At 46.1% G+C, this 26,350-nt stretch overlaps 1 protein-coding gene across 1 annotated transcript in view; it reads left to right on the top strand.

The window, feature by feature from the left end:
* Positions 1 to 461: 461 nt before the first annotated feature.
* Positions 462 to 26,350, top strand: part of LOC115462094 (septin-11-like) — a 155,376-nt gene continuing 129,487 nt past the window's right edge. The window contains exon 1 of the mRNA XM_030192133.1: positions 462 to 575. Within this exon, the coding sequence (XP_030047993.1) occupies positions 549 to 575 (27 nt within the window). The 5' untranslated portion in view covers positions 462 to 548. The remainder of the gene's footprint in view (positions 576 to 26,350) is intronic.

Here is a 26,350-nt window from a genome sequence, read left to right as displayed (position 1 = left end):
ATTGTATCCCTTACCCTTGCAGTTAGACCACTTTAATAACACTACCCCTACCAAGCAGGTTTTTCATAGTATCAAGCTGAGAAGGTACACTTGAGTTTACCCCACTTCTTTGCAAAGTTTAAGCAAGCTGTCCTGTTTTCCCATTGATTTCTGATTTTTGTTGTTGTTGTTTAGCTTCCCCCCACCCCCCACACTTCAGGAAAAGTATGGATTGTCCCTTTTCTGTGATTGAAGTACCTATCTGCGTCCCTCCACCGCGTGCAAGAAGAACTACTATATATGTTTTATTTGAATGTTGAAAAGAAGATTCAGCAGAGTCCGAGAGGCTTCACGTTTCCCCGGCCACTTCACAGTGTGAGCCCCTTCTATGTGAAGGACAGTGGTGGGAGCTCCTCCCCACTGAGGAGGGAGTGGGCCGGTCCAGAGGGGCAAGGAGGAGGCCATCTTTCTATAATAAGAGTGCGGAGGCACAGAGAGAGTAGGATTCAGTGGCAGGGAGGCAATACCAGGAAGCAGTAGCGGAGGTCTTTTTTTTTTCCATTGCAGTTATGGCTGTGGCTTTGGACCGGCAGTCGGTGAGTATCTTGTACCTTTTCCTACGGCTGCTGCTGGGGTTCATAGGCACAGCGTGTATTGCAGTGGAGCCGTTTTCCATAGAGCCAAGTAGTCATGAAGGGCGGCGGGTATGGGTGTAGCTCCATACAGGGATTGTCGGGCGCTTGGGGATGTTATTTTTGCTTCCCTAACCCTTCGTGTACTTTTCCCGGTATATATCCGTTATAATAGGAGGGATTTAATGTATGTGAGTCAAGCAGTGAAAGCAAAAAACGTAATCGTGTCAAGGTGACTATAGTATAGCAACATCTGAGTAGAAACATGTAACATAAAGGTGTTGATTTTAAGGATGAGTTCCCGTTTTTCTTTAAGTTATAATGCGTGTGTGTGGGGGTGGGGGAGAGAACTGCTTATAATGCACTGCACGTGTGCGCCTGGTTCAGGAAAACGTGGACGTTCTGAATTAAAATTCTACTCGTTCAGATGTTCTGGTTACCGGCATGCAGATGCTGGCACGAAAGGTCTACTATGCTCAGGCTTTGGACTGCATGGTCTCTTAGCTTCTTCGGCTGGAAGGCTTTGCTGGAGGATGCCTTCGCATGTACGCCCACAAGCGCCGTTTGAAGGGTGCGTGTGACTGACGACGAGAGGAGATAATCAGGACCCCCCAACCCTCCCCCCTTTTATAATTACCAGCTCGGGTTCAGAGGAAGGAAGCCAGCACCGCAGCTTTCCAGACTCGCCTGCGGCTTCCTGCATTGCTTTATATGAGATATATGTACAACCGTGTCATCTGCAGTAGATACCAGTGATCTCCCCTCCCCCCCCCCCCCCACTTACACCTTGGCTCCCCCCCCTTTTTTTGGTCTTATGCAATTAGCTCTCATGCTGGAAAACAGTTATTTTTCCACGAGGGAAAGCTTCAGTGTGATATGAGTGGGCGGGAGAGCAACAGAAGAAGCACAGCATTGGGGGGCTGGAGATATCACTCTTTAGTTTCACACAAGAACGTTTTCTCCCCCTTCCCCCCCCACCCAAAATAGGTCCCTTAAGGACGAACAAATTAAATACTGGTGATGACTCACTTGTGTAGTTTGGCTTCTGTGGTCTCTCCATAGCAATTTCCCATAGTCAGAAAATGTTCAGCTGGTGGGATCTCAAGTAAAAACTGCACACAGTTGCTTTTCTGGATTCTTTATTGCGAATGTGTCCTGACCTTTGGCGATACTTTTTTTCTAGAGCTGTGGTAACTGTTAATGCTGAACAGTTCTCTGGAAATTCCAGCTGTGGAGAAAATGCAGGCAAAAAATGCTTGTCATGTCACAGGATGCTAGGATTATTTGTCTGCCACTTCTTAAAAGATCGATGAAACCTTACTACAGACTAGATTGGTAAAACAGTCACAGACATACTTGGATGATAGTAGTGCAGTGTACTATATAATAAGTATTCTGATGACTCCAGTGCTTTGTACATTATTCTTCCTCATAGATTAATTTGGAAATTTGCAGATGGTTCAGAATATGGTTGCATGTTTTCTGACAAATGTAAGGCGCAGGGAGAGCATGCAACTATGACTGGTGATGCTACATTGTCTGTTATTGAAAGGGAGATGGAATTTTAAAATCCTGTGGCCTGATACTCCAAAGCACATGGAAGGCAGTTCTATATAAGACACACCTACATTTAGGTGCATCTGACACACATGCTTGCCCAAAGCTCTGTTTTGTAAACACAAGTGTAAGTGACATAGCATGCAATTTAAAAGGACATGCATGTGGAAGGCGCATAGGCAGGAATACTGTCAAATGCGTATGTTGATCGACAGGCATAAGTGTGTCGTCCTAGACTTCCCATCTTTTTCGCACACTAATTCAGATTTGTGCTAGTATTCTGTAATGGCATTGGGGTGCCCTGATGCTCTTATTGAATTAGTGCTCCTTGCACTGCACTGGGGTGCCAATTTATAGAGTTGCTGCCTTGCTGTGTAGCAGCTGGATGCGTCCTGTCTGGATAATGCTGCAATGGAGAGCACTAAGTGTATGGCTAGTAGCAGTATTAAGCCACCCCTATCCATCTAGCTATGTGGTTTAATTTAAGGCAGCAAAGAGGCTTAATATGGAAAGTGACTGAATATTGTCACTTTCCATAGTGTCAAGTCAGTAGTCTCTAGCTATACTGGTTCTGGTCTTTATATTGTATCCGCGCTGGATGATGCATATAATTTAAATTTCATGGGTGGTGGTTAGGGAAAAAAAGAAAGCTTAATGTAGAGTTTAAATATTGACCCACTGGTGTTTACAACCTAGTTTGAGGGTTAAATTGATCAGATGTCTTTGATCTTCACAACATACCCTGCTCTTATGTTCCAGCTATTGAAATGGTTTGCGAAGTGAGGTGACAGACTAAGGAATTGTCAGTGGTGGTGGTCTGAGCTATGGACTGCTCTCCCATGTCATGTGTGGCATGGGAATCTATGCTTTCTTTTAGGAAATATTTAACATAGAAAATGGCATATAAAGATCACATGACCTATCCCATCCACCTGACTATACAATTGCTGAGCTCTACAATCCTTTCCTCTCCTTTTAGAAGTGGTCTGTGCTGGTCCCATGCTTTCTTGAATTCAGATACAGTCCTTGTCTTCACCACCTCCACTAGGAGGCCATTCCACACATCTACTATCCTTTCCATAAAAGAAGTATTTCCTTACATTACTCCTGAGTTCATCCCCTTTGACCTTCATCCTATGTGCCTTCGTTCAAGGTCCTTCTTTCAGTTGGAAGAGGACCACCTTCTGTTTATTTATTTATTATTACATTTGTACCCCACGCTTTCCCACTCAAAGCAGGTTCAATGCGGCTTACATAATAATATGGATTACAGAGTATTGATAGAGAAAATGTAAGTGGATATGTGTTCGGTAGATGGGTTCATAGGATTAGTTTGGGACAGAGGTATTTCAAGGTCTCTATTGTTTCCCTTTTTCCCATCTTTCTTCCAAAGTATATACATACTGAGATCGATCGCTCTCTCTCTGTTTTCATACGCTTTATGATGAGCACTGGCCATTTTAGTAGCTGCCCTCTGGGCCAATTCCATCCTATTGATAACTTTTTTTTTTTAAATATCTGTACACAGCTTTTGAAATGGGGGCCTCACCAGGGACATATACAGAGGCTCTCCTTGTTGCTGATGGTCATTCCTTTCCCTATGCACCCAAGCATCCTTCTTGCTTTTGTCATTAACATTTCTACATGTTTAGCCATCTTAAGATCATCACATACAATCACACTCAAATCCCGCTCCTCTTTTAAGCACAGAAGGGCTTCACTCCCTATACTGTATTTCTCTCTTAGTTTTTTTGCAACCCAAATGCACAGTCCTGCATTTTTAGCACTAAATCTTAGCTGCCAAATTCCATACTATTCAAGTTTCACTAGATCATGTTATCTACACTATCTGTGATATCTATGCTTTTGCAGGTTTGAGGCAAACTTTACCAGACAATATAACTTATAAAAATGTTAAACCAGACCCCAAAACAGATCCCTGCAGCACACCTTTAGTAACATCCTTTTCTTTATAGTGAATGCCTTTTACCAGTCAACCAATTTCTAACCCAGTCAGATGTTTTTATCAAGAGCATTCCTGTCCCGATGTTCAAATTCCCTGTGCTGTTCTAAGCAGTGCTGAAAAATTAGCATAGGAACAGCGTGGGGATTTAAAGCCCTCATGATCAAAACTGATAGCATGCAGAATTGGAGGGGGGAGAGAGGGGGGGCGAAAGGCAGGGAATGGGAGGTCACTTATAAAACATAATCAAAAAGTTGAAGTATATTCTGTATTTGATTATGCATGGCAAACTTAACTGTGTATTCTTTGTTATGTAACTGGCACATTGCTATGTGCAAATTTGTGTTGCGAATGTGTTAGGTACGCTGTGTTCAGAATTAACAATGTTCAATAAAGACTTCTAAAAAATAATAAAAAAAAACAAACTGATAGCATGCAGACTTGCCCCCCCCCCCCAGACAGATGCAAACCTGACCCCCAAGGTGGTTTAGCAACCCTCCTGACCCCCCCCCCCCCTGTGTACCTCAAAACGATGGAAGAGAGAGTAGCAGTGCCTCCAAAATGGTGGCACCCTGCCCAATGCATATGGTAGGTAAGCCCCACCCAACACATCCCAGGATATGCAGGGCAGGGTACTGCCATTTTGGTGGCAGTGCTGGAAGGAGGAGAGAGTACTATACTCCCTTATCTGTCATTTTGAGGTACACGGGGGGGGGGGGGGTCAGGGGCACTAGACCACCAGGGATGGCTGGAGGTCCGGGAGGGGGGGGGGGTTGGGTTTGCTTATGGGGGATCAGGTTTGCCTCTGTTGGGAGGTTAGGTGGTGGTCTGTCAGTGGGGTTGGGGGGGGCCACTAGACCACCAGTGGGTTGTCGGGTCCTCTGTCCATTGTGGGATGGGGAGGCCTGCTAGCATGCAGATGCATGTTGGACAGGGCTCTGCAAACCCTAACACAAGCTCTGAGCTGGCATAGGATTTGCTGTGGGAACAGGGGCCTTGTTTGATGTGCTGCCTGCTGAGCATTGGGGAGGAATAGATAATGCCCTGTTTAACATTAATTTGCATGCTTATTGCGTTCAGGGCTGGCAATTGCGTTGTTACATGTGCTCGCTGGCTCTGATCATTGGGTGGGAGCAAACGCAGGCTCTAGTACAGCTCTATTGACCTCTAGCACCCATGTTTGCTTTTGATCATGTGCCCATCACTTTATTAGTAAGTAATCTCCTAAAAACTCACTATTGAATGAACACTCGCTTTCCCGTGGATCATAATATTGAATCACACTATCTAGTGATCACTGGCTGTCAGATGATCACCCACCATAACAGTGGTTCTTAACCAGTCCTCAGAGCACATCCATCTGTCTGCTTTTCAGGGTATCTACAGCACACATGCATGAGAGATTTGCATGCACTGCCTCCTTTCTATATAAATTGATCTCGTGCCTATTCAGTATAGATATCTATAGATATCCTAGATACCTATCTGGCTGCATTTGCCCCAAGGACTGGGTCAAGAACCACTACTCTATAACATCAAAAACAAAACGGTTTTGTTCCCGTGGCAGTGAGTTGGTAGAGCAGGGGTGTCCAACCTCAGCCCTTAAAGGGTGGTGATCAGTCAGGTTTTCAGGATTTCCCCAATAATTATGCATGAGATCTATTTGCATGCATTGCCTACATTGTATACAAATATATCTCAAGAATGTGTCGATTGTCATATGGTAGGTGACGGGGCTTGATGGCAAAGATGGGTGGAGGGGATATTCTTGTAGTTAATAATTTCTGTTATATCTTTTTTTTTAAATGTGTTTTAGTCTTTCAGCTCAACGGAAGTTGGAAAGAATTGTACAAAAGTGGCCAAGAATGTCTGTCGCTGAAAAAAAAAATAACCAAAAATGTTACAGAATGAGATGAAACTTGGCATGTAGGGAAAACCAGTAAAGACATGAGTTAAAAAAAAAAAAAGGTCAGATTGGACTGGGCTTCCAGATAATCACTCCCAAAAATGGCTATATAGATAGTGTGTTGGGGCAGTTGCAAGGGATAGGTTTTGTAGGTGGAATTATTTTGCAGGATGCTGGGGGTAGTTTTGGGGATTGGGAGGGTAGAGAACAGGTAGAGGCAGTTTAAAGGGTGGATTTCCTTTTTTTTTCTTATTGTATGTTAAATTTATATGCTGTAGAAGTTGGAACGCCTCCTTTTATGGAAATGCATTGGGCCAAAAAAAATTTTTTTTTTGGGGTAGCTTATTTCTCTGGAACCCTTGGTCTGATATACCCTTCTCCATGCCAAGTTTCATCCCACTCTGTAAACGTTTGTTTGCTCCCAGACACACTACATTTGACCCCTTTTGTATAATTCTTTTCAACTTTCATTGGAATGAAAAGAAAAAACAAATGGGGAAAGAATGTGAAGTATTGCTCATGCAATTCTTTTCAAGCTTACTACATACATGGGTGTATATGTCTGTCTGTGAGCTGGATGAAGTTATTGTGCTGTATATGTGAAGTTCTGCATGTCAGGGAAGGGAGACAGAAAAGAAATGAAGGTCCACAAAAAAAATGCATCTATGAATCTATCTGGGAGAAGTATTTTCCAGCAGCTTAGGTAACATAGGGGATCTTTTACTAAAGCTTAGCTTATCTGCCCTATTGCCCATTTTATTCCTGTGGACTCTGCTACAGATAACTCAATCTAAGCTTTAGTAAAAAAAAACAAAAAAACCCAACCTATAGTGATTAAGAAATTGCATTTTTAAAACTGTTCCCCTCTCATCTATTCTGCTCTCCCTATCACTATCACTAAGATACAGAAAACCAACACGTAATAGTTTTTGGGAGTTGTGGTAGTATGTGAGGTAGCGGCCAGTTGCTGAGGGGGTAGATTTTGGAGGTGGGACAGTTAGGTTTTGGGTACAAGAGCAGTTTGTAAGATAGGGCATTTTTTTTTGGTGGTGGTGGGTGTAAGAAGTAAGATGTCCGCCAGAGGTCAGATGTCACCCTGTTTTTTTTTGTCTGGCTCTGAGTGCCTTTCTTGGTCCTGGATTCACTTCTTAGGGGCAGAAGGGTTTGTAGCACAATAATACAACACACAAGTGTGGCTTGGCAAAAGGTATTTTATCTAGAAGTCAGCTTACAGTGCTTGGGGTAGAAAGATAATACAGCAGTGCTTCATTGTGTCTTGGGGTCTGCCTGATGCCTTTCAGTGAATGAGAGTCCGAGTAGATGTGGGAGGGAGTATTCTTCTGTCTTTGTCCCTGGGGGTTAAATACAAAATTATTTAATTCCTTGTCATCAAGCAGATGAAGCCATTACAAATGGGTTGTGTCCATCAACCAGCAGGGGGAGATAGCACTCAATTTTTCACAGTGCTTCATGGCCAGCTAGCTCCACTGCCTCTTCAGTATTCTCTATCTCCCCAAGCAGGATGGCTGCAGCTTCTTCGAGCTCCATCAAAAATCTGCCAGGTGGTGGCTCCTGGCTTGCCAGTTGTTAGCCAGGGTGTTAGAGGCTGTAGCAGCTTCACTTTGAAGGCACATAGGTCAGCCCTTTCCCTGCCTTACCCATGCCCCGTGGATGTGGACATATTAGCTTGCTTTTCCCTGGCCTTTCCCACTCAGTGGATGCAGGCACATTGATTCGCCTTTCCCACTTATCTGAGCCTCCGGAGTGTTTTTATTTACCTCTTTTGCCTCTGCTTTCCTCACAGCGTTAAAAAATTAAATAAATAAATAAATAGTCGTGTCACACTTTGGCGCAGCGATCTTGGAAAAGAGGTTTTTTTCTTGCGATTCTTCTGCAGGACCGGAGCTGTCATACTCAGTCTAGTGAGGTAACAGTGTTTTCTTACTCCTCCGGGGTGGGCCCACGATCGGGACGTTTTTGGCGCAAACCACCACTTTTGAATTTTACCGCCGTTTTTGGTGATGGCTGTGGAGACTGTAAAGCGCTGTTCTAAATGTGGCGAGTGCAAATCAGCAGCGGGGCTCTGTAATTCGTGCTGTACAGACGGTAGAGCCGGCCCGAGCATGGCAAGCAGCGATCTTTTGTGCTCTGAGCTGGCAGCGGACACCATTTTGGATTTTCCACATGGCGCAGCCTCCGTTGTGACGGAGAGCCCTGAATCCGGGGGGGGGGGGGGGGGTCCTCTGAGTGAGGCTAATAATAGAGCTGATAGCCCTGGGCAGGATCCGGGGCGGTCAGGGAGCGGTTTTCTCCCCTGATTTTGTTTTAATGCTGCATAGGGCATACATGCTTAAGAGCTCTCCCACAGGGTTCTTCGGATCCTCTGCCTGCCACCCCGGTGGATCCTGGCCTTTTGGAGTTGGCTTTGCCTGTTCCTTATCCTCCTGATAAACGCAGAAGGGCTAATTCCCCTTCTGAGTGTGGCGCACCCCCCTTCCCCCCCCCCCCCCCCCAGTGGTCAGGCTATGAGGATTCTGAGGGGTCTGGCTGAACTTCTTGGGCTGGGGAGCCAGTCGGGTGCAGAATTGCCACAGGAGCTTGAGGATCCGTCTGCGGTGAGGATTTTCCACCGTGAGGAGCTGCCAGCGCTTATTTCAGATGCCTTACAAGCCCTCTCGATTGAAGATCCTGGGAGTGGCACGGCCTCCTCTGTTAATCCAAGGATGTCTAGTACCAGAAAGCCTGCTCGAGCCTTTCCTTTGCATGACTCCATCCAAGAGCTTATTTCGGCTCAATGGGCTGGCCCCGAGGGACCTTTGAAGGTTGCCAGGGCTATGAGGCAATTATACCCTCTGAGTGAGGAACATTTGGCTCGCTTTGCAATTCCTAAAGTGGATGCCCTGGTCACGGCTGTGACAAAGAGAACTACCCTCCCTGTTGAAGGAGGTGTTGCCCTGAAGGATATTCAAGACCGCAGGCTTGATTCAGCTCTGAAGCGGCCCTTTGATTTGGCAGGTCTCACTGTTCGGGCGTCTGCATGCAGTTGTTATGCTGCTAGAGCCTGCCTGGCTTGGTTACAGCAGGCAGTGGAACAGCCTGGTGATGGAGCGGAGACCTTAACTGAAGTGGCTCCGCGGATGGAGTCGGCCTTGTCCTTTTTGGCTGACGCCCTTTATGATATTGTCAGAGCTTCGGCTAAACAAATGGCTGTAGCAGTGGCGGCTCGCCGCACTCTTTGGCTATGACATTGGGCGGCGGACATGGCCTCTAAGCAAAGGTTGGTGAAGTTGCCCTTTCAAGGCCTTCTCCTGTTTGGTGAGGAGCTGGAAAACATTGTTAAAGGCCTGGGGGATTCCAAACCTCAGTGCTTGCCCGAAGATAGGCTGAAGCCTTCCTCTAAGGGTCAGGCGGTCCACTCCTCTTACAGACCTAGCTTCCGTGAAGCTAGAAGGTACCGCCCATGGCGTGCTGCTGGGTTCACTTTGCGTGCCCGCTTTCAGCAGAGAAACTCCTTTCGCTCGGACAAATGTTCCGCAGCTGCCGGTTCAAGGCCTGGAGTTTAGGGGCAACCCTCTCAGTGATGGTGCGCCAGCCCCCTCCTCGTTTCCTGTCATCGGAGGAAGACTTCCCTCTTTTTCGAGGAGTGGGCCAAAATCTCCACAGATCAGTGGGTCTTGGACCTGATCAGAGATGGATACCGAATAGAATTCGATGCCCCGGTGAGAGATGTGTTTGTGGAGTCCTGATGCGGTTCTGTTGCCAAACGGGCGGTGGTAGAGGAGACTTTGCACAGTCTGTGCCAGATAGGGGCTGTGACCCCAGTGCCTCCCGCCGAACAAGGTCTAGGCCGCTACTCCATTTACTTTGTGGTGCCACGAAAAGGTGGGTCTTTTCGCCCGATCCTGGACTTAAAAGAGCTAAACAAGTCCTTAAGAGTGCGACATTTTCACATGGAAACCCTGCGCTCCGTCATTGCGGCGGTACAGCCGGGAGAGTTTCTCACGTCTCTGGACCTGAAAGAAGCTTACTTGCACATACCAAATTTGGCCCCCGCACCAGAAGTTTTTGCGGTGTTGGGAAAACATTTCCAGTTTCAGGCCTTGCCTTTTGGCCTAGCCACAGCTCCCCGAACCTTCTCCAAGGTAATGGTGGTAGTAGCTGCCTTTCTCAGGCGAGAGGGTATCTGGGTTCACCCGTACCTCGACGACTGGCTCATCAGAGCAGACTCAGAAAAAGAGTAATCTAGCTACAGCCAGAGTGGTTTCAGTCGTCAATATGGCCAAAAGTTACCTGACCCCTTCGCAATCTCTAGAATATTTGGGGGCCAGGTTCGACATAGCCTCGGGCTATGTGTTTCTTCCCAAGCAAAGACGGTGCAAGCTTCAGAATCAGGTCCGTCTGCTCCTGAGGATGCCCCGCCTGCGAGCTTGGGACATTGTCCAGCTGTTGGGATCGATGACGGCCACCTTGGAAGTGGTGCCATGGGCGAGAGCGCACCTGAGACCTCTACAGTATTCTCTACTTCAATGATGGTCTCCAGTATCTCAGGATTATCAGTGCAGACTTTCTTGGCTCCCTGCGGCCCGCCTCAGTATGGAGTGGTGGCTCTCGGACAGCATGTTGCGGCGGGGAATGCCGCTGTCGCTCCCCGATTGGTGCCTAGTGGTGACAGATGCCAGCCTGAAGGGCTGGGGCGCACAATGCAGGGGGAAGCATGCCCAGGGTCTGTGGACGCCCGACGAGTCTGAGTGGCCTATCAGCCGCCTGGAGTTGAATGCGGTGTTTCTGGCTCTTCTGGCCTTTCAAGTGACCCTGGAAGGATTGGCTGTCTGAGTGATGTCGGACAACACGACAGCAGTGGCCTACATAAATCGACAAGGCGGCACTCAGTGCAGAGCTCTAGCCGCGCTGGCCGAACAAATTTGCCACTGGGCCGAGCTGCATCTACAGTCCCTGTCAGCAGCTCACATTGCAGGTCAGAGCAACGTGTAAGCTGACTATCTAAGCAGGCATCAGATCGATCCAGCAGAGTGGGAACTAGCAGACAATGTATTCCTGTAGATATGTGCCAAATGGGGCAAGCCAGTGATGGATCTTATGGCGACCAGTTCCAATGCCAAAGTCCCGTGGTTCTTTGGCAGATGGAGGGATCCTCGCTCTGCCGGGTTGGATGCCTTGGCTCAACCCTAGCCCCTGGGCTTGCTGTATGTCTTCCCTCTGTGGCCCTTGATAGGGCGAGTGCTCCTGCGGATTCGGCTGCATCCAGGAGAAGTGGTGCTCATCGCCCCTGATTGGCCCAGGAGGCCTTGGAATGTGGACCTCCGACAGATGCTGTTGGAGGCTCCCTTTCCATTACCTCTGGTTCCGCACCTGTTGTCACAGGATCCGGTGGCCATGGAGGACGCCTGCCGCTTTGGTCTTATGGCATGGCGATTGAGAGGGCACAATTGAGAGAGAGAGGCTACTCAAATAAGGTAATTTCCACTCTCCTGCAGGCCCGTAAGCGCTCCACTTCTGTGGCTTATGCCAGGATTTGGCGCCAGTTTGAAGTCTGGTGTGTTTCAAGAGCGCTTTCTCCGTTGTGGGCTCCTGTCTCGCCAATTCTGGACTTTTTGCAGGATGGTGTACACAAAGGCTTGGCCTATAATTCCCTGCGGGTGCAAGTGGCAGCATTGGCCTTCCTGCGTGGCAAGGTTGAAGGCGTGTCCTTAGCTGCTCATCCAGATGTGGCACGGTTTCTTAGAGGGGTGCTTCGGCTCCGTCCTCCCCTGTGGGCACCTTGTCCAGCTTGGAACCTGGGGTTAGTATTGAAGGCCCTTCAGGGGGCTCCCTTTGAACCGCTTCGGCGTGCTTCAGAGAAAGATTTGACACTGAAGGCTGTCTTTTTAGTGGCCATTACCTCAGCGAGACGGGTGTCAGAGCTCCAGGCGCTGTCCTGTAGATGCAATTCTCAGAGTCAGGGGTCACGGTTCAGACCGTGCCTTCCTTCATGCCTAAGGTGGTTTCAGCGTTTCACCTAAACCAGCCTGTTTTTCTTCCCTCCTTTGTTGAGGAGGAGTTTCCAGATTCAATTGGGCAGTTGCACCTTTTCGATGTGCGCAGGACTCTGTTGCAGTATCTGCGAATTACAAATTCTTTCATGACTTCTGATCATCTTTTTGTGCTGTTTGTAGGTCCTCGCAGAGGGTCTTCAGCGTCTAAAGCCACTATTACCCGTTGGCTCAAAGAAACTATCTTTTCAGCATATCTGCTGTCTGGCCGGGCTCCGCCTGAAGCCTTTAAGGCACATTCTACAAGAGCGATTTCCTCTTCCTGGGCGGAAACTGGAGCACTATCTCTTCATGAGATTTGCAGTGCTGCAACATGGGCTTCTAAGCTCTCTTTCGCCCGACATTACAGGCTGGATGTGGCTGCAAGGAGGGATGCGCGTTTTGGAGCACAGGTGCTAGCGAGTGGTGTGGCTTGTTTCCACCCTATTTAGGGATTGCTTTGTTACATCCCATACGTAATGGCTTCATCTGCTTGATGACAAGGAAGGGAAAATTAGGTTCTTGCCATGATGATTTTTTTTCCTTTAGTCATAGCAGATGGAGCCCTCCCTGTATGATTGTCTTGCAGTGATTCAGATTTTAGGTGCTGTTCTTGTTTCCTGAAGTTATATTCCTTCCTTGGGGAGTCGGGAAAACAGTCTTCAGGATTCTTGTTATAGTTATAGGAGGATGAGTTCATTCCCTCCAGTTCATGTTTTGGGAGGATGAGTTTATTCCCTCCGTTTATACAAAGTGGAGGACGAGTTTATTCCCTCCAGGAGGATGAGTTCATTCCCTCCTTTTTTTGAGTTTATGCCCTTGTTAAGGGGCCATCGTTCGCTGTGAGGAAAGTTCATGTTATTCTCATTGCGGTTTGCCATACTGCTTTGGAAGCTTCAAATACTGAAGAGGCAGTGGAGCTGGCTGGCCATGAGGCACTGTGAGTGCTCTCTATCTCCTCCTGCTGGTTGATGGACACAATCCATACGTAATGGCTTCATCTGCTATGACTAAAGGAAAGAAAATTATCATGGTAAGAACCTAATTTTCCCATTTTGGAATTGTGACCACCTAATAGGAAAAGATAACCTGGGGTAATGGTGTAAAGAGGAGATGAGATCAGCACAACGTCTTGGAGTGGCTTGGCACACTACCTGGTATGTGCTAGGTTCTTCTTTGCCTTATCATAAGTGGTTACTGTTAGTATTTTTATGTGGCATGCAAAATTAAGGATATGGGTTCAGCCAGCTCAACTCAAGGGTGGGTGTATGGGTGTTTGGTTTTGAGCCATGGAAATGTCCATGTAATATGCCGGCTAATAGCTAATTTTATTTTATGACTGTGCTATGGGACTACAACAGGAAAAAGTAGTCAAAACGCCAGCTGGGATCCTTCTAGCCAAATGGAAGTTGAGTTTGAAGGAGGAAATATTTTTGCCTTAATGAGCTTGACAAGTCTCTGAATGGGTTAGTTTTGCACATAACAGGGCAGAGTGAAATTCATTACTGCCATGCTAAATGACACAGGCCATTGCTTTCCCACAATTAAAATTCAATGATATAGTTTTTAGTATTTCCCCCATAGGCAGAAAAGGTCACAACCTTAATACCTCTGGCTCTTGTTCTCAGCCAAAACTGATGGCACCTGATAAGATAAAGGAAGTTTGTCTCTGTTACTAAGAAACTGTTTCCCCTCAAGTTTTTCATTTAAAAAGCAACATGAAAGCACATTCTCCTCCTTCCCCCTCTCAGTTGTCAGCTATGAGTTCAGCATATAAGTTGTGGTTGAATAATCAGCATGAAGTTTCCACCTTCTAAAGCACCATACAGCAGTCGCTGTGGTATAATGTACTACGTAATCGGAGCTTCCTTGTCTCTGGTGCCTGTTCTTGTACTGGTTTTTGCTCTCTTCTACTAGTTTTAACTAACATAGACGCTAATTTTCAAAGCACTTAGACATTCAAAGTACCATGTGCTTTGAAAATAAGCCCCATAGTAACAAAGTAGATGACAGCAGATAGACCACGGTCCATCCAATCTGCCCAACAGGAAACTCGTAGCATAAGGTATAATGTACTGCCCCACTCCAGCCCTTCCAAATCTGTCCAGCCATGATCAGGGCACAGACCCTAGAACTCTGCCTGGCACTGGCGTTGGTTCTCGATTACTGGGACAAAATTGATTTTTGTCCATCTATATTTTATTTTTTTAATATAAACTGAGATGTGCCTGTAGGACCCACTCCCCATGCCTGGAAAGGGCGTTCTCCATATCTGCTAGTGGAGGGTCTGTTGTTCATGACCAGAGCAGCAGTGCCTTTATTTTCCTTAGCCATTTAGAAGCGGAACAGACTACTTAAAAGCATTGAGAGTTTTTTTTTTATTTTTTTCCTACTTTATGTATAAGAAGATCTGAAGTGAAACGACAGAGAGAGAGAGAGACTGACTTGTGTGTTTGTGACCTTTTTTTCATTCATGCCATGGCCCAGATCCTAGATGATACATGATTAGTAATGCTGATAAACTGAGAATTCCAGTCACTGGATGGAGGTGATCATATTGGTATAGCTGAAGCATTTTGTGATACGTGAACTTGGAACTGGTAGTGTGGTTGGACAGAAGTTCTGACTTTTATTCTGTTCAGCAAGACTTAGGTTCAAATATACCATGCGGAATGGCAAAGAGACTCTGCCGTTTCTAGTTCACTTAGTTTTGAATACAATGTTGCAGTTTAGATTGACTACAGATATATTTTATTATGTAGGACACGGATGAGCTTTGATACAGTAGCATTTCTGAGTTTGTTTATGGATTGCCAAGAGCTTTTTTTTTTTTTTTTTTTATAAAAAAGTAAAAGTATCAAATTGAATGCTTCTCAAAGGGCTTATGTGGTGTGATAGGGGAAGCTCCTGCTATGCCAGTGATTCCCATACTTTCTCCCCTTGGTATGCCAAATCTATCTCATGCATATTCATAGTAGACTAGTAAAAAAGACCCGTTTCTGACTCAAATGAAACGGGCGCTAGCAAGGTTTTCCTCGTAGTGTGTGTGTGAGAGTGACTGTGTGAGAGAGAGAGTGACTGTGCGAGTGTGTCTGTGAGAGAGTGTGTGTGTGTGTTAGAATGACAGTGTGTGCGAGTGCATATGTGAGACACAGTGAGTGTGAGAGAGAGTGTGTTTCACACAGATACAGTGAGCGAGTGTGAGTATGTGTGCGATACATATACTCTTTGTGAGACCGAGAGTTTGCAGAAACCCCTGCCACTTCTTCCCATCCCCTTCTCCCCTTCCCGCTCCGCCTCTCCCCCCCCTCTCCGAGTTCCAGGACCCGCCCCTACCCTTCCAGTGGATTTCCAGGACCCCCCTCCCCACCTCTCTGTCCCTCCCCTTCGTAACAGCCGTTTTGCTTAAAAGTTTTTACCTCCTGCACACAGGGATGATGCTTCACACAGCCTCTTCTTTCGCTTCTGTTTTAGCTGTTCCTGTGGTCCCGCCCTCAAGGGTGGGACCACAGAAACAGCTGAAACAGAAGCGAAAGAAGAGGCTGTGTGAAGCATCATCCCTGTGTGCAGGAGGTAAAAACCTTTAAGCAAACGGCTGTTACGAAGGGGAGGGCCGGAGGGGGGGGGGGGTCCTGAAACGACATAGTGGGGGAATGGAGGTCCTGGAACGACAGAAGGAGGAGAGGGGGGTGTTTGCGGCGCCATTATGTTGGACTCACGCGGTCGACATTTTCCTTCAGCAGCACTAACTTCGCACCTCCAACGTTCTGTGTTGTCTGGGACCGTAGCTCCCTCAGAGTTGGTCTGCTACGACCACGTCATAATGTGTCCAGTGACGTGTGTGACTGATCTACGGAGCCTTCTGCACCACATCCGAGGGAGGCACAGTCCCAGGCAGTACAGAATGTTGGAGGTGAGAATTATTATATAGGATATCCTGAAAATCTGACTGGCTGGGGTTTACCTACCCAAGACAGGTTTGGAAGTTTTAATCCCTTCATAACAGATTTCTGACTGAGAGCCAGAAGAGAGAGGATTCTGGTAGAGTAAGGCTGCAGAAGTGTAGCGGTGTGAAAGGGTTTGTTAGAGGGGAAGGGTCACTTTCTTAGCTTATTCAGCAGATGAATCCAAGAATTGGTGGGTTGTGTTCATCTACCAGCAGGTGGAGATAGAGATTACAAAACTGAAGGCAGTGATACCAGATGGCCAGCTCCTCCTTCACCTCAGTACATCTCTATCTCCAGCAGGTGATGGACGGCGCTTCAGCAGCTCCTGGATTTGTCTATTGGGGTTACTCCTGGGTCCTGTGGGTCAGTTGAGTTTAGGGGTTTCTGGTTGGTGGTGCCGACTTTGGGGGCATACTCAGTCTTCTGGGTCCCTTCTTCACCCTTTCCCCCTTGCCTCCTGGTCTTTAGAGCTCTAGCCTTCCTCTCCAGTTAACCCCCCCCCCAAAAAACAAACAAACAAACAAACACCCCCCCCCCCCCCCCCAAGAGAGCTCCTTTTGCCTTCATTTGGTGTTAAACAAAAAAACAGAAGATTTCTGACAGGACCAGGCAGTACAAGGTTTCCCTTTCTTAGTGCTGTGCTTTCAGTCTGTGTGCCAATTAGGCAGCAGGCTGCTGAGTCTGTGGAACTCTGCTTCTCCTTCGGAGATACCTGCTGTTCGGTGAGTCCCTGCCTTTTTCTTTTCGGCACGGGGATACTGTGCTTTAATGTGGGCAACGCTGGCGTTTGAAAGCTGTTCCCGCTGCGGTAGCAGATGCTCTGCAGCAGGACTCTGTGTGGTGGCATGTTTGAACGCTGGGGAGGGAAGTGCTGAAGTTCCCCTTCTCCCAAGCAGACTTTTCCCACACTAAAATGGAGGGAATGCGTGCCTTTTTGTTGGCGCGGCCCTCTTTTCTCCTGATACCAGCTCTGATCCTTTCTCGCCCTGCGGCCTTGATGTGGGTAGGGGGGAGGGGCGGCTTCTCCTAAAGGACCTTGTGTTCCATTAGAGACTACTGGTACAGGGGATTCCCCTTTATTTTCTCCAGCCTTTGGTTTCCTTTACCAAAATCACTGTCGAGTCAGAAACTGTTTGCATGTAGCTGGGGCAGTGGCACAAATACTTCTCAAATTGCACCCACTATGCAAGAGGATCCAAGGGAAGAACAGAACTACTCTTAAGCTGTTTCTGTATCTTCTGAGCAGGATGTCCTCTGCTCTGGGACCCTTAATTTGAACCTTTCTTCTTAAGGGAGCTTGGCCTCAGTAGCTATGGTAGGGGCGCTAACAGTTCCTTTTTAGTTCAGCCTTTGGAGTTTTCTGGCTTGTTCCCTGTCTCCTCTGATGGACCCAGCCCCAAAGAGGGGATGTTTTCTCTCTAGCTCAGCAGTAGGGTCCATTTCTCCCGTCTTCCTCTATTCGGAGGGAGTCCTTTCAGGGCAGTCCCTTTCTGCACAAAGGCAGCAAGAATCACCTGAGCTGGAAAGCCATATTTGCCTAAGTGGGTACATTGATAGCAATAGGCCTTACTGTCTGTGGTGAGAAACATTGAACAGCATCGGAGCAGGGCTCCTTGTATGTTGGGCCGCTGAAAGGGCCTATTTAGTGTTTTTATTTACAGACTTTTCTGTCCCTTCAGTTTTTCTCTGAGGGCAGTTGCTTGGAAGTTTCCCTCCTTCCTTTGTGAAACTCTTTTTATACTGGCAGTACAGGCTTTGCCTATGAGCACACCCCCTTGAGTGTGCCTCCTCTCATCTTGGAAGCTCAGCAGGGTTGGGCCTGGCTGGTTTCTACTTGGATGGGAGACTGTCTGCGAATACCAGGTGCTGTTTTCTTTTTTTTCTGCACCTTTTACAGGGAGTTTCTAGTCTTAGTGTCTTTGGCTCCAGGTTTCTGTGGGAAATGTTACATGCTGTTTTCTGGGGGCTAGTGCTCTGGTCTCCATGGTAACCATGGAACCTCAGTGCTGTCATGGGGGCATTTGCTCCAGGTGCAGTAGTTTCAGCAAAATAGTTTTATTTTTTTCTGGAAGATGGTTGGCTTTCAGCCTGAAGGCCACAGGTTTAAGGCTGGTTTGTGCATCATATTAGAAGCCGTGGCCCTCTGCTCTTTTTCTATGGGGCATATTTTACTTCCCTCTGTCTCGTATTGCTTGCCTTGACAAGCAGTTCTTTCCATAGTTGGGACAGTTTACACTAGGCTACAGTGCCAAAGGTTACCTGTGGTGGTTTCCCACAGCAGCTCTGCTCTTCTAGTTTTGCTCTCTGACACTGATCAAACCATTGCATTCCAGCTCCAGCTTCCACTGTATCTGTGGCACCCCTTTCTTGCTGTTTGTTGCAGTGTCTCTAAGGCTTTTATTGCACTTTTGCACTTTATATTGGACAGCTAGCTATATTCAGAGCGACTTCGATTTTCCCTGCACTTCTCCCTTAGGAAGCGTTTATTTTCTTTTCTCTTTGGTCCCCTCATCTGCAGTTTCTCTGTTTGGCCGTTCTGAGCCCTCATGTTCAGTTCCAGGCTTTGCCTGTTGGCATGGCTTTGGCTCCATTCACCTTTTCCTAGGTTTGAGAGTTTTGTGGCATTCTCTGCAAGGACAGCATCAGAGTGCACCTCGCTCTAGACGAGATCCGAGAGTTTATCTTTCCGGGTCTTCTCAAAATCCTTGAGCTGGGTGGATACCCTTTAAATGAGCCACCTCGTCCCAGTCCAGACAGCTCTGGTAAGATTTTTTTCTTGACTGGGGATTGGAGGATCTGGGTTCAGACTTGGGTGCGCAGTCTGCTCAGGGCGCTGAGTCCTCGGGCCTGGCTATGCATTCATATCTTGGGCTCTGTGGCGGACGCTTTGGGCAGTGCTCTTAGATGACATGAACAGCTGTTGCTTCTCAGTGGGTGGTCTCCTGTGTTCCAAGAGTGTCAGCAGTGTCTTCTGTGGCTGTTCTTGGTACGCCTGCACATGAACTGGTGGCTTCACATTTCCTCCCTGTGGAAGGGATGCCTTGGCACCTCTACAGTGGATGGTGGTGGTCACAGATGCGAGCCTGTTGGACTGGAGAGCCCTTTGCCTCCTCCTTCCATCTTCGGTGTGGTGAATGGCACAGGGGACGGTGTAGCTGATCTCCCACCTGGACCTGCTTTTGGTGCTGTTCGTTTTCTAGCACTTCAGAGGATGTTGCGTGCTAGATGGTGCTTGTGCCATCGGAGAAGATGAGGCGGTAGCTGCTTCCTTGACAGAGTGGGATTCGGAGTCAGACTGTGGCCATCAGGGCGTGTTGCCCCATGGAGCGGGCAGAGGACCTCGTGTTCTGTTTCTACGCAGCCCACTTTGCAGGCTTTTCCTATGGTGACTTCTCTTTTCTGTTTTCTTCTGGTCTCGCTGGACACCCAGAGTGCTTTGCTCCACCACTGCTGCGACCTTCTCCCTGAAACCTCATTTTTATTCTCGGAGTCTAGCTTGGGGCTCCTTGTCTACCGAGCACTGCGTCAGACTCCTTTTGTTCCTTTGCAGAATGCTTCGCTTAGCAACTTACAAGCAATGTTCTTGGTTGCCAGTTCTTTGGCACGCAGAGTGTCTGAACTCTTAGCACAGCCATACCGAGCTGTTTTTTTTTTTTTTCTGCAATTTGCTGAGTCTGGAGTGACCTTGCTTTCGGTCGGTTCCTTCTTTCTTTTCCAGCTGTGGTTTGGCTTTTCTTTTTCAGCCTCTCTTTCTTCCCTCCTTTCAGGAGGGGGATTTTCACATGGAGTGCATGGCTCTTCATCATCTGGATGTTCAGAGGGCTTTCCAGTGTTTGCAGATGTTGCATATTTTTCAGCGTTCAGGTCTTCTCTTTGTCTTTGTCGCTGGTTCTTGCTGTGGGACTTTACCCTCTGGTCTGATCTGATTTTTGTTTTCCGGTTGGATTGCAGATTCTTTGTAGATTTTTTGGAAAGGTTGCATCCCGCCCGTAGCATTCCGGGCTCGTTTCACGAGTTTGCTATCTACTTCTTGGGCGGAACGGGTGTGCTTTCACTATTCAGATGCTGCCTTTGCAGCGGCGGTTCTGTCTCGGCGATCGGCGACTTCCCACCCTACTTAGGGATTGCTTTGGTACATCCCACCAGTTCTTGGATTCATCTGCTGCATACGCTAAGGAAGGTAAAATTATGCTTTTCTTTCCTTTAGAAGCAGCAGATGAATCCAGGATCCTGCCCTTTGTCAGCAGCGCTTGTTTTGCCTATCTGTTCTTGTCCTGGTCTTTTTTTTTTTTTTTTGGAAACTTAAAGGAGAGGAAAGAGAACAGAAACCACTGAAGACTTATATGCGAAATGTCTAGATTGCTCTGTTAGCCTGAGTTGATGTTCTGTAATGGAAAATTACTAATATATAAAAAGATGGTTAAAAAAAAAAACCCACTGAAGAGGACTCCATCGCAGTCGTGGTTTCTCTTAAGTCAGACTGACAAGTTTCTGTATTGTATGGTTGGTGAGGAAGGCTTCCTGGTTTCTTGTCTGATTCTGCTTGGTGAAGAAGGAGCTTGGCTGTCTGGTATCACTGCCTTCAGCTTTGTAATCTCTATCTCCACCTGCTGGTAGATGGACACAACCTACCAGTTCTTGGATTAATCTGCTGCTACTAAAGGAAAGAAAATTATCAGCAGGTAAGGCATAATTTTACCATTTTGATTCTCTGTTATGGGACAGGAGGGATAAATGCTAAAGTTTGTTTAGAAATGCCTGTTATAGTAATGGGCTGTAGAAGAGCACTTCAAAAGCAATGTTTAAGCTGTTTGTTTTTTTTTGTTAGACTTATCTACTTAGGGCTCGTAAAGAAACGGTAACCCTTTTCAGTATCTGTGGGAAGAAGGTTTGTCTGAAAGGGAGAGAGGCGGATGGAAGAGTTCAGATGAGCTGCAGGCAGTATGCTCATAAGCATTGCCATACTAGGACAGACTGAAGGTCCATCAAACCCAGCATCATGTTTCCAATTGTGGCCAATCCAGGTCACAAGTACCTGGCGAGATCCCAAAAACAATACATTTTCTACGACTTATCCTAGAAATAAGCAGGGGATTTTTCCAAGTCCATCTTAATAATGGCTTATTGACTTTTCTTTTATGAAGATAGCCAACCCCCCCCTTTTTTTAAACCCTGCTAAGCTAACTGCTTTTGCCACATTTTCTGGCAATGAATCGCAGAGTTTACTTACACGAGTGAAGAAATGTTATTTTAAATCTACTGTTTTGTAGCTTCATTGTGTGTCCCCTAGTCCTAGTATTTTTGGAAAGAGTAAATAAGTGATTAACTTCTACCCGTTTCACTCCACTCATTATTTTATATATCTCTATCATATCTCCCTTCATCTGTGTTTTCTCAAAGCTGAGGAGCCCTAGCTGCTTATAGGGAAGTTGTCCCATTCCCTTTATCATTTTTATTGCCCTTCTCTGTATCTTTTCTAATTCCATTATATCTTTTTTTTTTTTTGTTTGTTTTTTTTTGAGAGATGGTGACCAGAATTGCACATAGTATTCAAGATGCATGGAGTGATACAAAGGCATTGTAACATCCTCATTTTTGTTTTCCATTCCTTTCCTAGTAATACCTAACCTAACATTCTATTTGCTTTCTTAACCGCCACCACACAGTGAGCAAGAGGGTTTAAATGTATCAATGATGACAACTAGATCCTTTTTCTGGTTGGTGACTCCTAATGTGGAACCTTGCATTACGTAGCTATAATTCAGGTTCCTCTTTCCCACATTCATCATTTTGCTTTTATATTAAACGTCATCTGCCATTTGGATGCCCAGTCTACCAGTCTTGTAAGGTCCTCTTGCAAATTTTCACAATTCTCTTGTGATTTAACAACTTTAAATAACTTTGTGTCATTTTAATTACCCTCGCTAGTTATTCGTGTATCTAAATCATTTATAAATATGTTAGCAGCAGTCCCAGCACAGAACCCTTTTGTAATGCATTCAAATAGGATTATCGCTAGCTGCTATAGAGAATGGTAAAAGATGCTGAATCCCTTTGTGCATTAGACGCAAAATAACATGCATGCTAGACCAGCTGCAACCGATATAAATCAATTGTTGCCAGCATGGTAAACTTTGTGCATCGGGCCCTTAATTCCTCTTCCCGTTTCCTTTTATCTCCCCCTTAGACCATACAAGCTGAGGTTAGCTCGGACTTCTGGTTCCAGGTACTGCCTGTCTTTCCAAACCAGTCGGGTAAACTGCTTGGAACAGGCGTGAAACCTATCAATCAAATAAGCCAGCTGCACAGCTCCCCTTTCTACATTTCATAATGGATTCTTGGGGTACTGTGGGTACATTCTCCAGCCAGCTAATAAAGGCATCAGTTCACTTTACTGTCTTTCTACCTCTTATGGCTCCGTGAGAGAGAGTACTTTTTATTGGTGGCATGTTGAGAGGATGGTGACTTCTCCTAGATAAAACTTCTCCTGCCTCTGGGAACCCATCCTCTGCCTTGCTAGGGCTTCTTTCTTCCATCTAGCTTCTGGGAAACCAACCCCACTTTCTTTCCCATGGACCACTTTTCTACTGAGTTGCTACATTTAAGGGAGTGTGATCTTCCACCGTGCCCCCCCCCCCCTTGGTACCTGAGGGACCATGTAGCCTGTCTTGCTTGGGGACTGATGTAATAGCATGGTTGGCACCCCTCTCTCATAGCTCCAGTTTGTGCTTGGGTTTCTCCTGCCCTTTTCATAAGATAAGTACTGGGCGTTCTTTCTCTCTCCCCCCCCCCCCCCCTTCCATTTGGCTGCTTTTTAGTTAGAGAGCCATTCTTACTGTCTCTTCCAAGACCTGAAGTTAAAGTATTTTTTACCTCCTCTCCTCCTTGCCCTGAGGAGCTGACTTCTTCAGCAAAGTCAAACTCCACAGGCACCCATACCGCAGGATTCCAGTGGTCCTACAACGGTTGTTGTGGACCTAGAAAGGGTGTTTAATTCTATATGCATTAATTCCTTTGGTGTTGAGGTTCTAGTAGACGGTTTAAATTAGATCAGGAGAGTAGATCCTAAAGAGTTTTATGAAGGCAGGTTTGACAGCTGTGAATACTTATTTGTGGTTTGCCACAAGGGTTTCATCCCAAATTCTTATTCTTTGTACATGCCTTGGCATCTGTAATTAGAGAGTATGATGTCCAATGTTTTGTTACACTAATTTTATTTGGCATAGGCAACTGGAAAAAGTGCAGAATGGTTTCTAATATCAAAAATGAGTCTGCTTCTCTGCTAGAGAAGTCTTAGGGTTAAAGTTGGAGGCAAACCTGCAGGGAGTGACTTAACTTGGTAATATTATTTAAAACCTAAATATCTGTTCAAAATTTTTGTTCTCATTCCCCCCCCCCCCCCAACAGTACCCTAAGTCTGTATATTACAGCAGAACATTTGCATGTAGTTATGCAGTGTTGGGAAGGTAGTGTAATGAGGCAGTCTCCAAAACCCCCTTTAGGGAGCAGGTTCCTAGCCCTAAAACAGGAACCTTGAAAACGTTTGAGGAAAAGGGAAAACTGGCCTGAACACCACAAGTGTGTCTCTGGACTCCTATCCCTGTGCTAAGAACCAATTTACACCATCTGAGAGGAAGGGGGCATGATAGAGAAGGAGGCTCAATTCCCCTGCCTCATAAAGCAATACATCATGCCTCCAAGGAGAGGCTGGAGAGAGAGAGGTTATCCCAGTTATGGGTTAAAACAAAAACTGTGGAGCCGTTAGAGGGAGAAGAGAAGCAGGGAGGAACCAGAAGATATGGAGTATCTGGAGGAGGAAGTAATAGCCCAGCGATAGGGGTGGATATGGAAGTAGAAACCTGTGAGTGAAAGATATAAAATTGTTTAGTTAGCCCAGCAGGAGGCCAGCATTGAAGGAACTGTGGAGTGGGATGTGGGCTTCAGGCCTCACAGGAGTGGGAGCTCTGCCAGTAGAACTGTTTTAAGGCCAGAAGACTAGATTCTAAAGTAATTAAAGACTAAAATATCTGGATTTTAAAAGGACGATAAAAGGCTTTCTGTGGATTACAAAAGTCTCTCCACTGGAGTATTTTTAATTGGTAAAACTATAGGCGGGGAAACCCAGATTGGCTCAGTCTAGAGCCCCGGATTGAACTCTGTGTGTCATGAAGCATGATACCTTTGGAACTGTGATGGAATGTAGGCTGAAAAGCAGATGTGGGTACTACAGTAGATTATGCTAATGCCTTATTGATATATATGTACAAAATATGGCTGCTTGTATTAAAATGGGGTTGAATTTACCTGACCATGTGACAAAATGCTGTGGCATCCTTAACTTGAACTGGTGTTTAGATGTAAGTCTTAGAAGACCCTGCTTTCCTGAAAGAGAAAGTGTGTGTGTTTGTGCCATCCAGGGTACCCTGTTTTGTGGGAGAATGTCTATTTGCTGACCCTCCCAAGACCTTTTAAAGTTTAACGTCAGGATTTATTTGTGACATTTATATTCCTCATTATCCCAAACAAGTTTGAGTTCAGTGTGGCTTACAATAAACAGTATTGGATATATAACAAAGAATAATGCATGAGAAAGTAATTTGTTGTAAGAATCCAATTTTACAATACAGTATCATAAACATACTAGGATATCTATGGATGTTTAACATTTAGAAAATCTATTATGAATGAGAAATTGTACATGAAGCAAAGAGAAAGTTAATGGTAAATAGAGCAATAACCAATTCAGGTAATAATTAATTGTTTGAGATATGGTGGTTGTTGTTTGTGAGGGTTTGTTTGAATAGGAACGATTTGAGGATTTTGCAAAATCTAGTGTATTTATTATTTTGGGTGGTAAGGAGTTCCACCATTTGGTTCCTACGTAAGTGAAGTCTGCAGAGTGGACAATTTTTGGTAGATCACTTAATTGCAATTTGGGAGGTGTAGTCTGAGTTTCTTGCCTCATATTTAGCATTTCTTTGAGGTAAGTTTTCATTAATGGCACCATATAGTCTGGAGCTGTGCCATTTAGTATTTGAAAGATAAAAGTACATAATTTGAAGGTGATTCTCGCTTTGATGGGAAGCCAGTGTAATCCTATATAATAAAACGCACCTGCAACATTCTGAAGCGGACTGCATGGCTGAGGCATTCCTGCTCTCTGTATCCATTTCCTGAATTGACATCACGTACTTCCAGATTCGTCACAAGCAGAAGTGACAGGTATCTCTCACACACACACACTGTATCACATTCACTCTCTGTGTCACACAGTCTCTCACAGACCCACTCTCTCTCTCACACACACACACTGTATCACATTCACTCTCTGTGTCACACAGTCTCTCACAGACCCACTCTCTCTCTCACACACACACACTGTATCACATTCACTCTCTGTGTCACACAGTCTCTCACAGACCCACTCTCTCTCTCACACACACACACTGTATCACATTCACTCTCTGTGTCACACAGTCTCTCACAGACCCACTCTCTCTCTCACACACACACACACTCTCTCTCACACACTCTGTGTCACACAGTCTCTCACACACTCTCTTGGTCTCGTACACTCAGTCTCACAGAGAGTCTGTGTCTCACACACACTCTCTCTCGCACACACTGTATCTGTGTGAAACACACTCTCTCTCTCACACTGTCTCACATACGCACTTGCACACTCTCTCATTCTCACACACTCTCTCTCACATACACACTCTGAGGAAAACCTTGCTAGCGCCCGTTTCATTTGTCAGAAACGGGCCTTTTTAAGAAACCTGAAAGATTTTGTGATTACTGAAGAAACTGGAGTATCAAATGTTAAATGTTTGTCAATAATAATATAATAATAATAATTATTAGCATTTGTATAGCGCTATCAGATGCACGCAGCACTGAACACCTGATACAAAGAGACAGTCCCTGCTCAAAAGAGCTTCCAATCTAAATAATACAGACAGACAAGACAGTTACGGGTGAGGGAAGTAATGGGAGCTATAAAGCAGCAGTGAAAAGGTGGGTTTTCAGCATAGATTTGAAAACAGGTAGAGATGGAGCTAGACGTATAGGTCCAGGAAGTCTATTCCAGGCATAAGGTGCCGCGAGAGAAAAGGAGCGAAGCCTGGAGTTAGCAGTGGGGGAGAAGGGAGACGACAAGAGAGATTTGTCCAGTGAGCGGAGTTCACAGGGAGGAATGTAGGGAGAGATGAGAGTGGCGAGGTAATGGGGACTGCAGAGTGGATGCATTTAAATGTCAGTACGAGAACTGAATGTGGAAGCGGACAGGGAACCAGTGAAGTGACTTGAGGAGTGGGCTAGTGTGGGTATAACAATTC

Source organism: Microcaecilia unicolor, chromosome 2, assembly GCF_901765095.1.
Source record: "Microcaecilia unicolor chromosome 2, aMicUni1.1, whole genome shotgun sequence".
In the NCBI taxonomy this organism is placed as follows: Eukaryota; Metazoa; Chordata; class Amphibia; order Gymnophiona; family Siphonopidae; genus Microcaecilia; species Microcaecilia unicolor.
The sequence above is the reverse complement of the archived record's forward strand: the minus strand, read 5'-3'. Positions and strand labels throughout refer to the sequence as shown.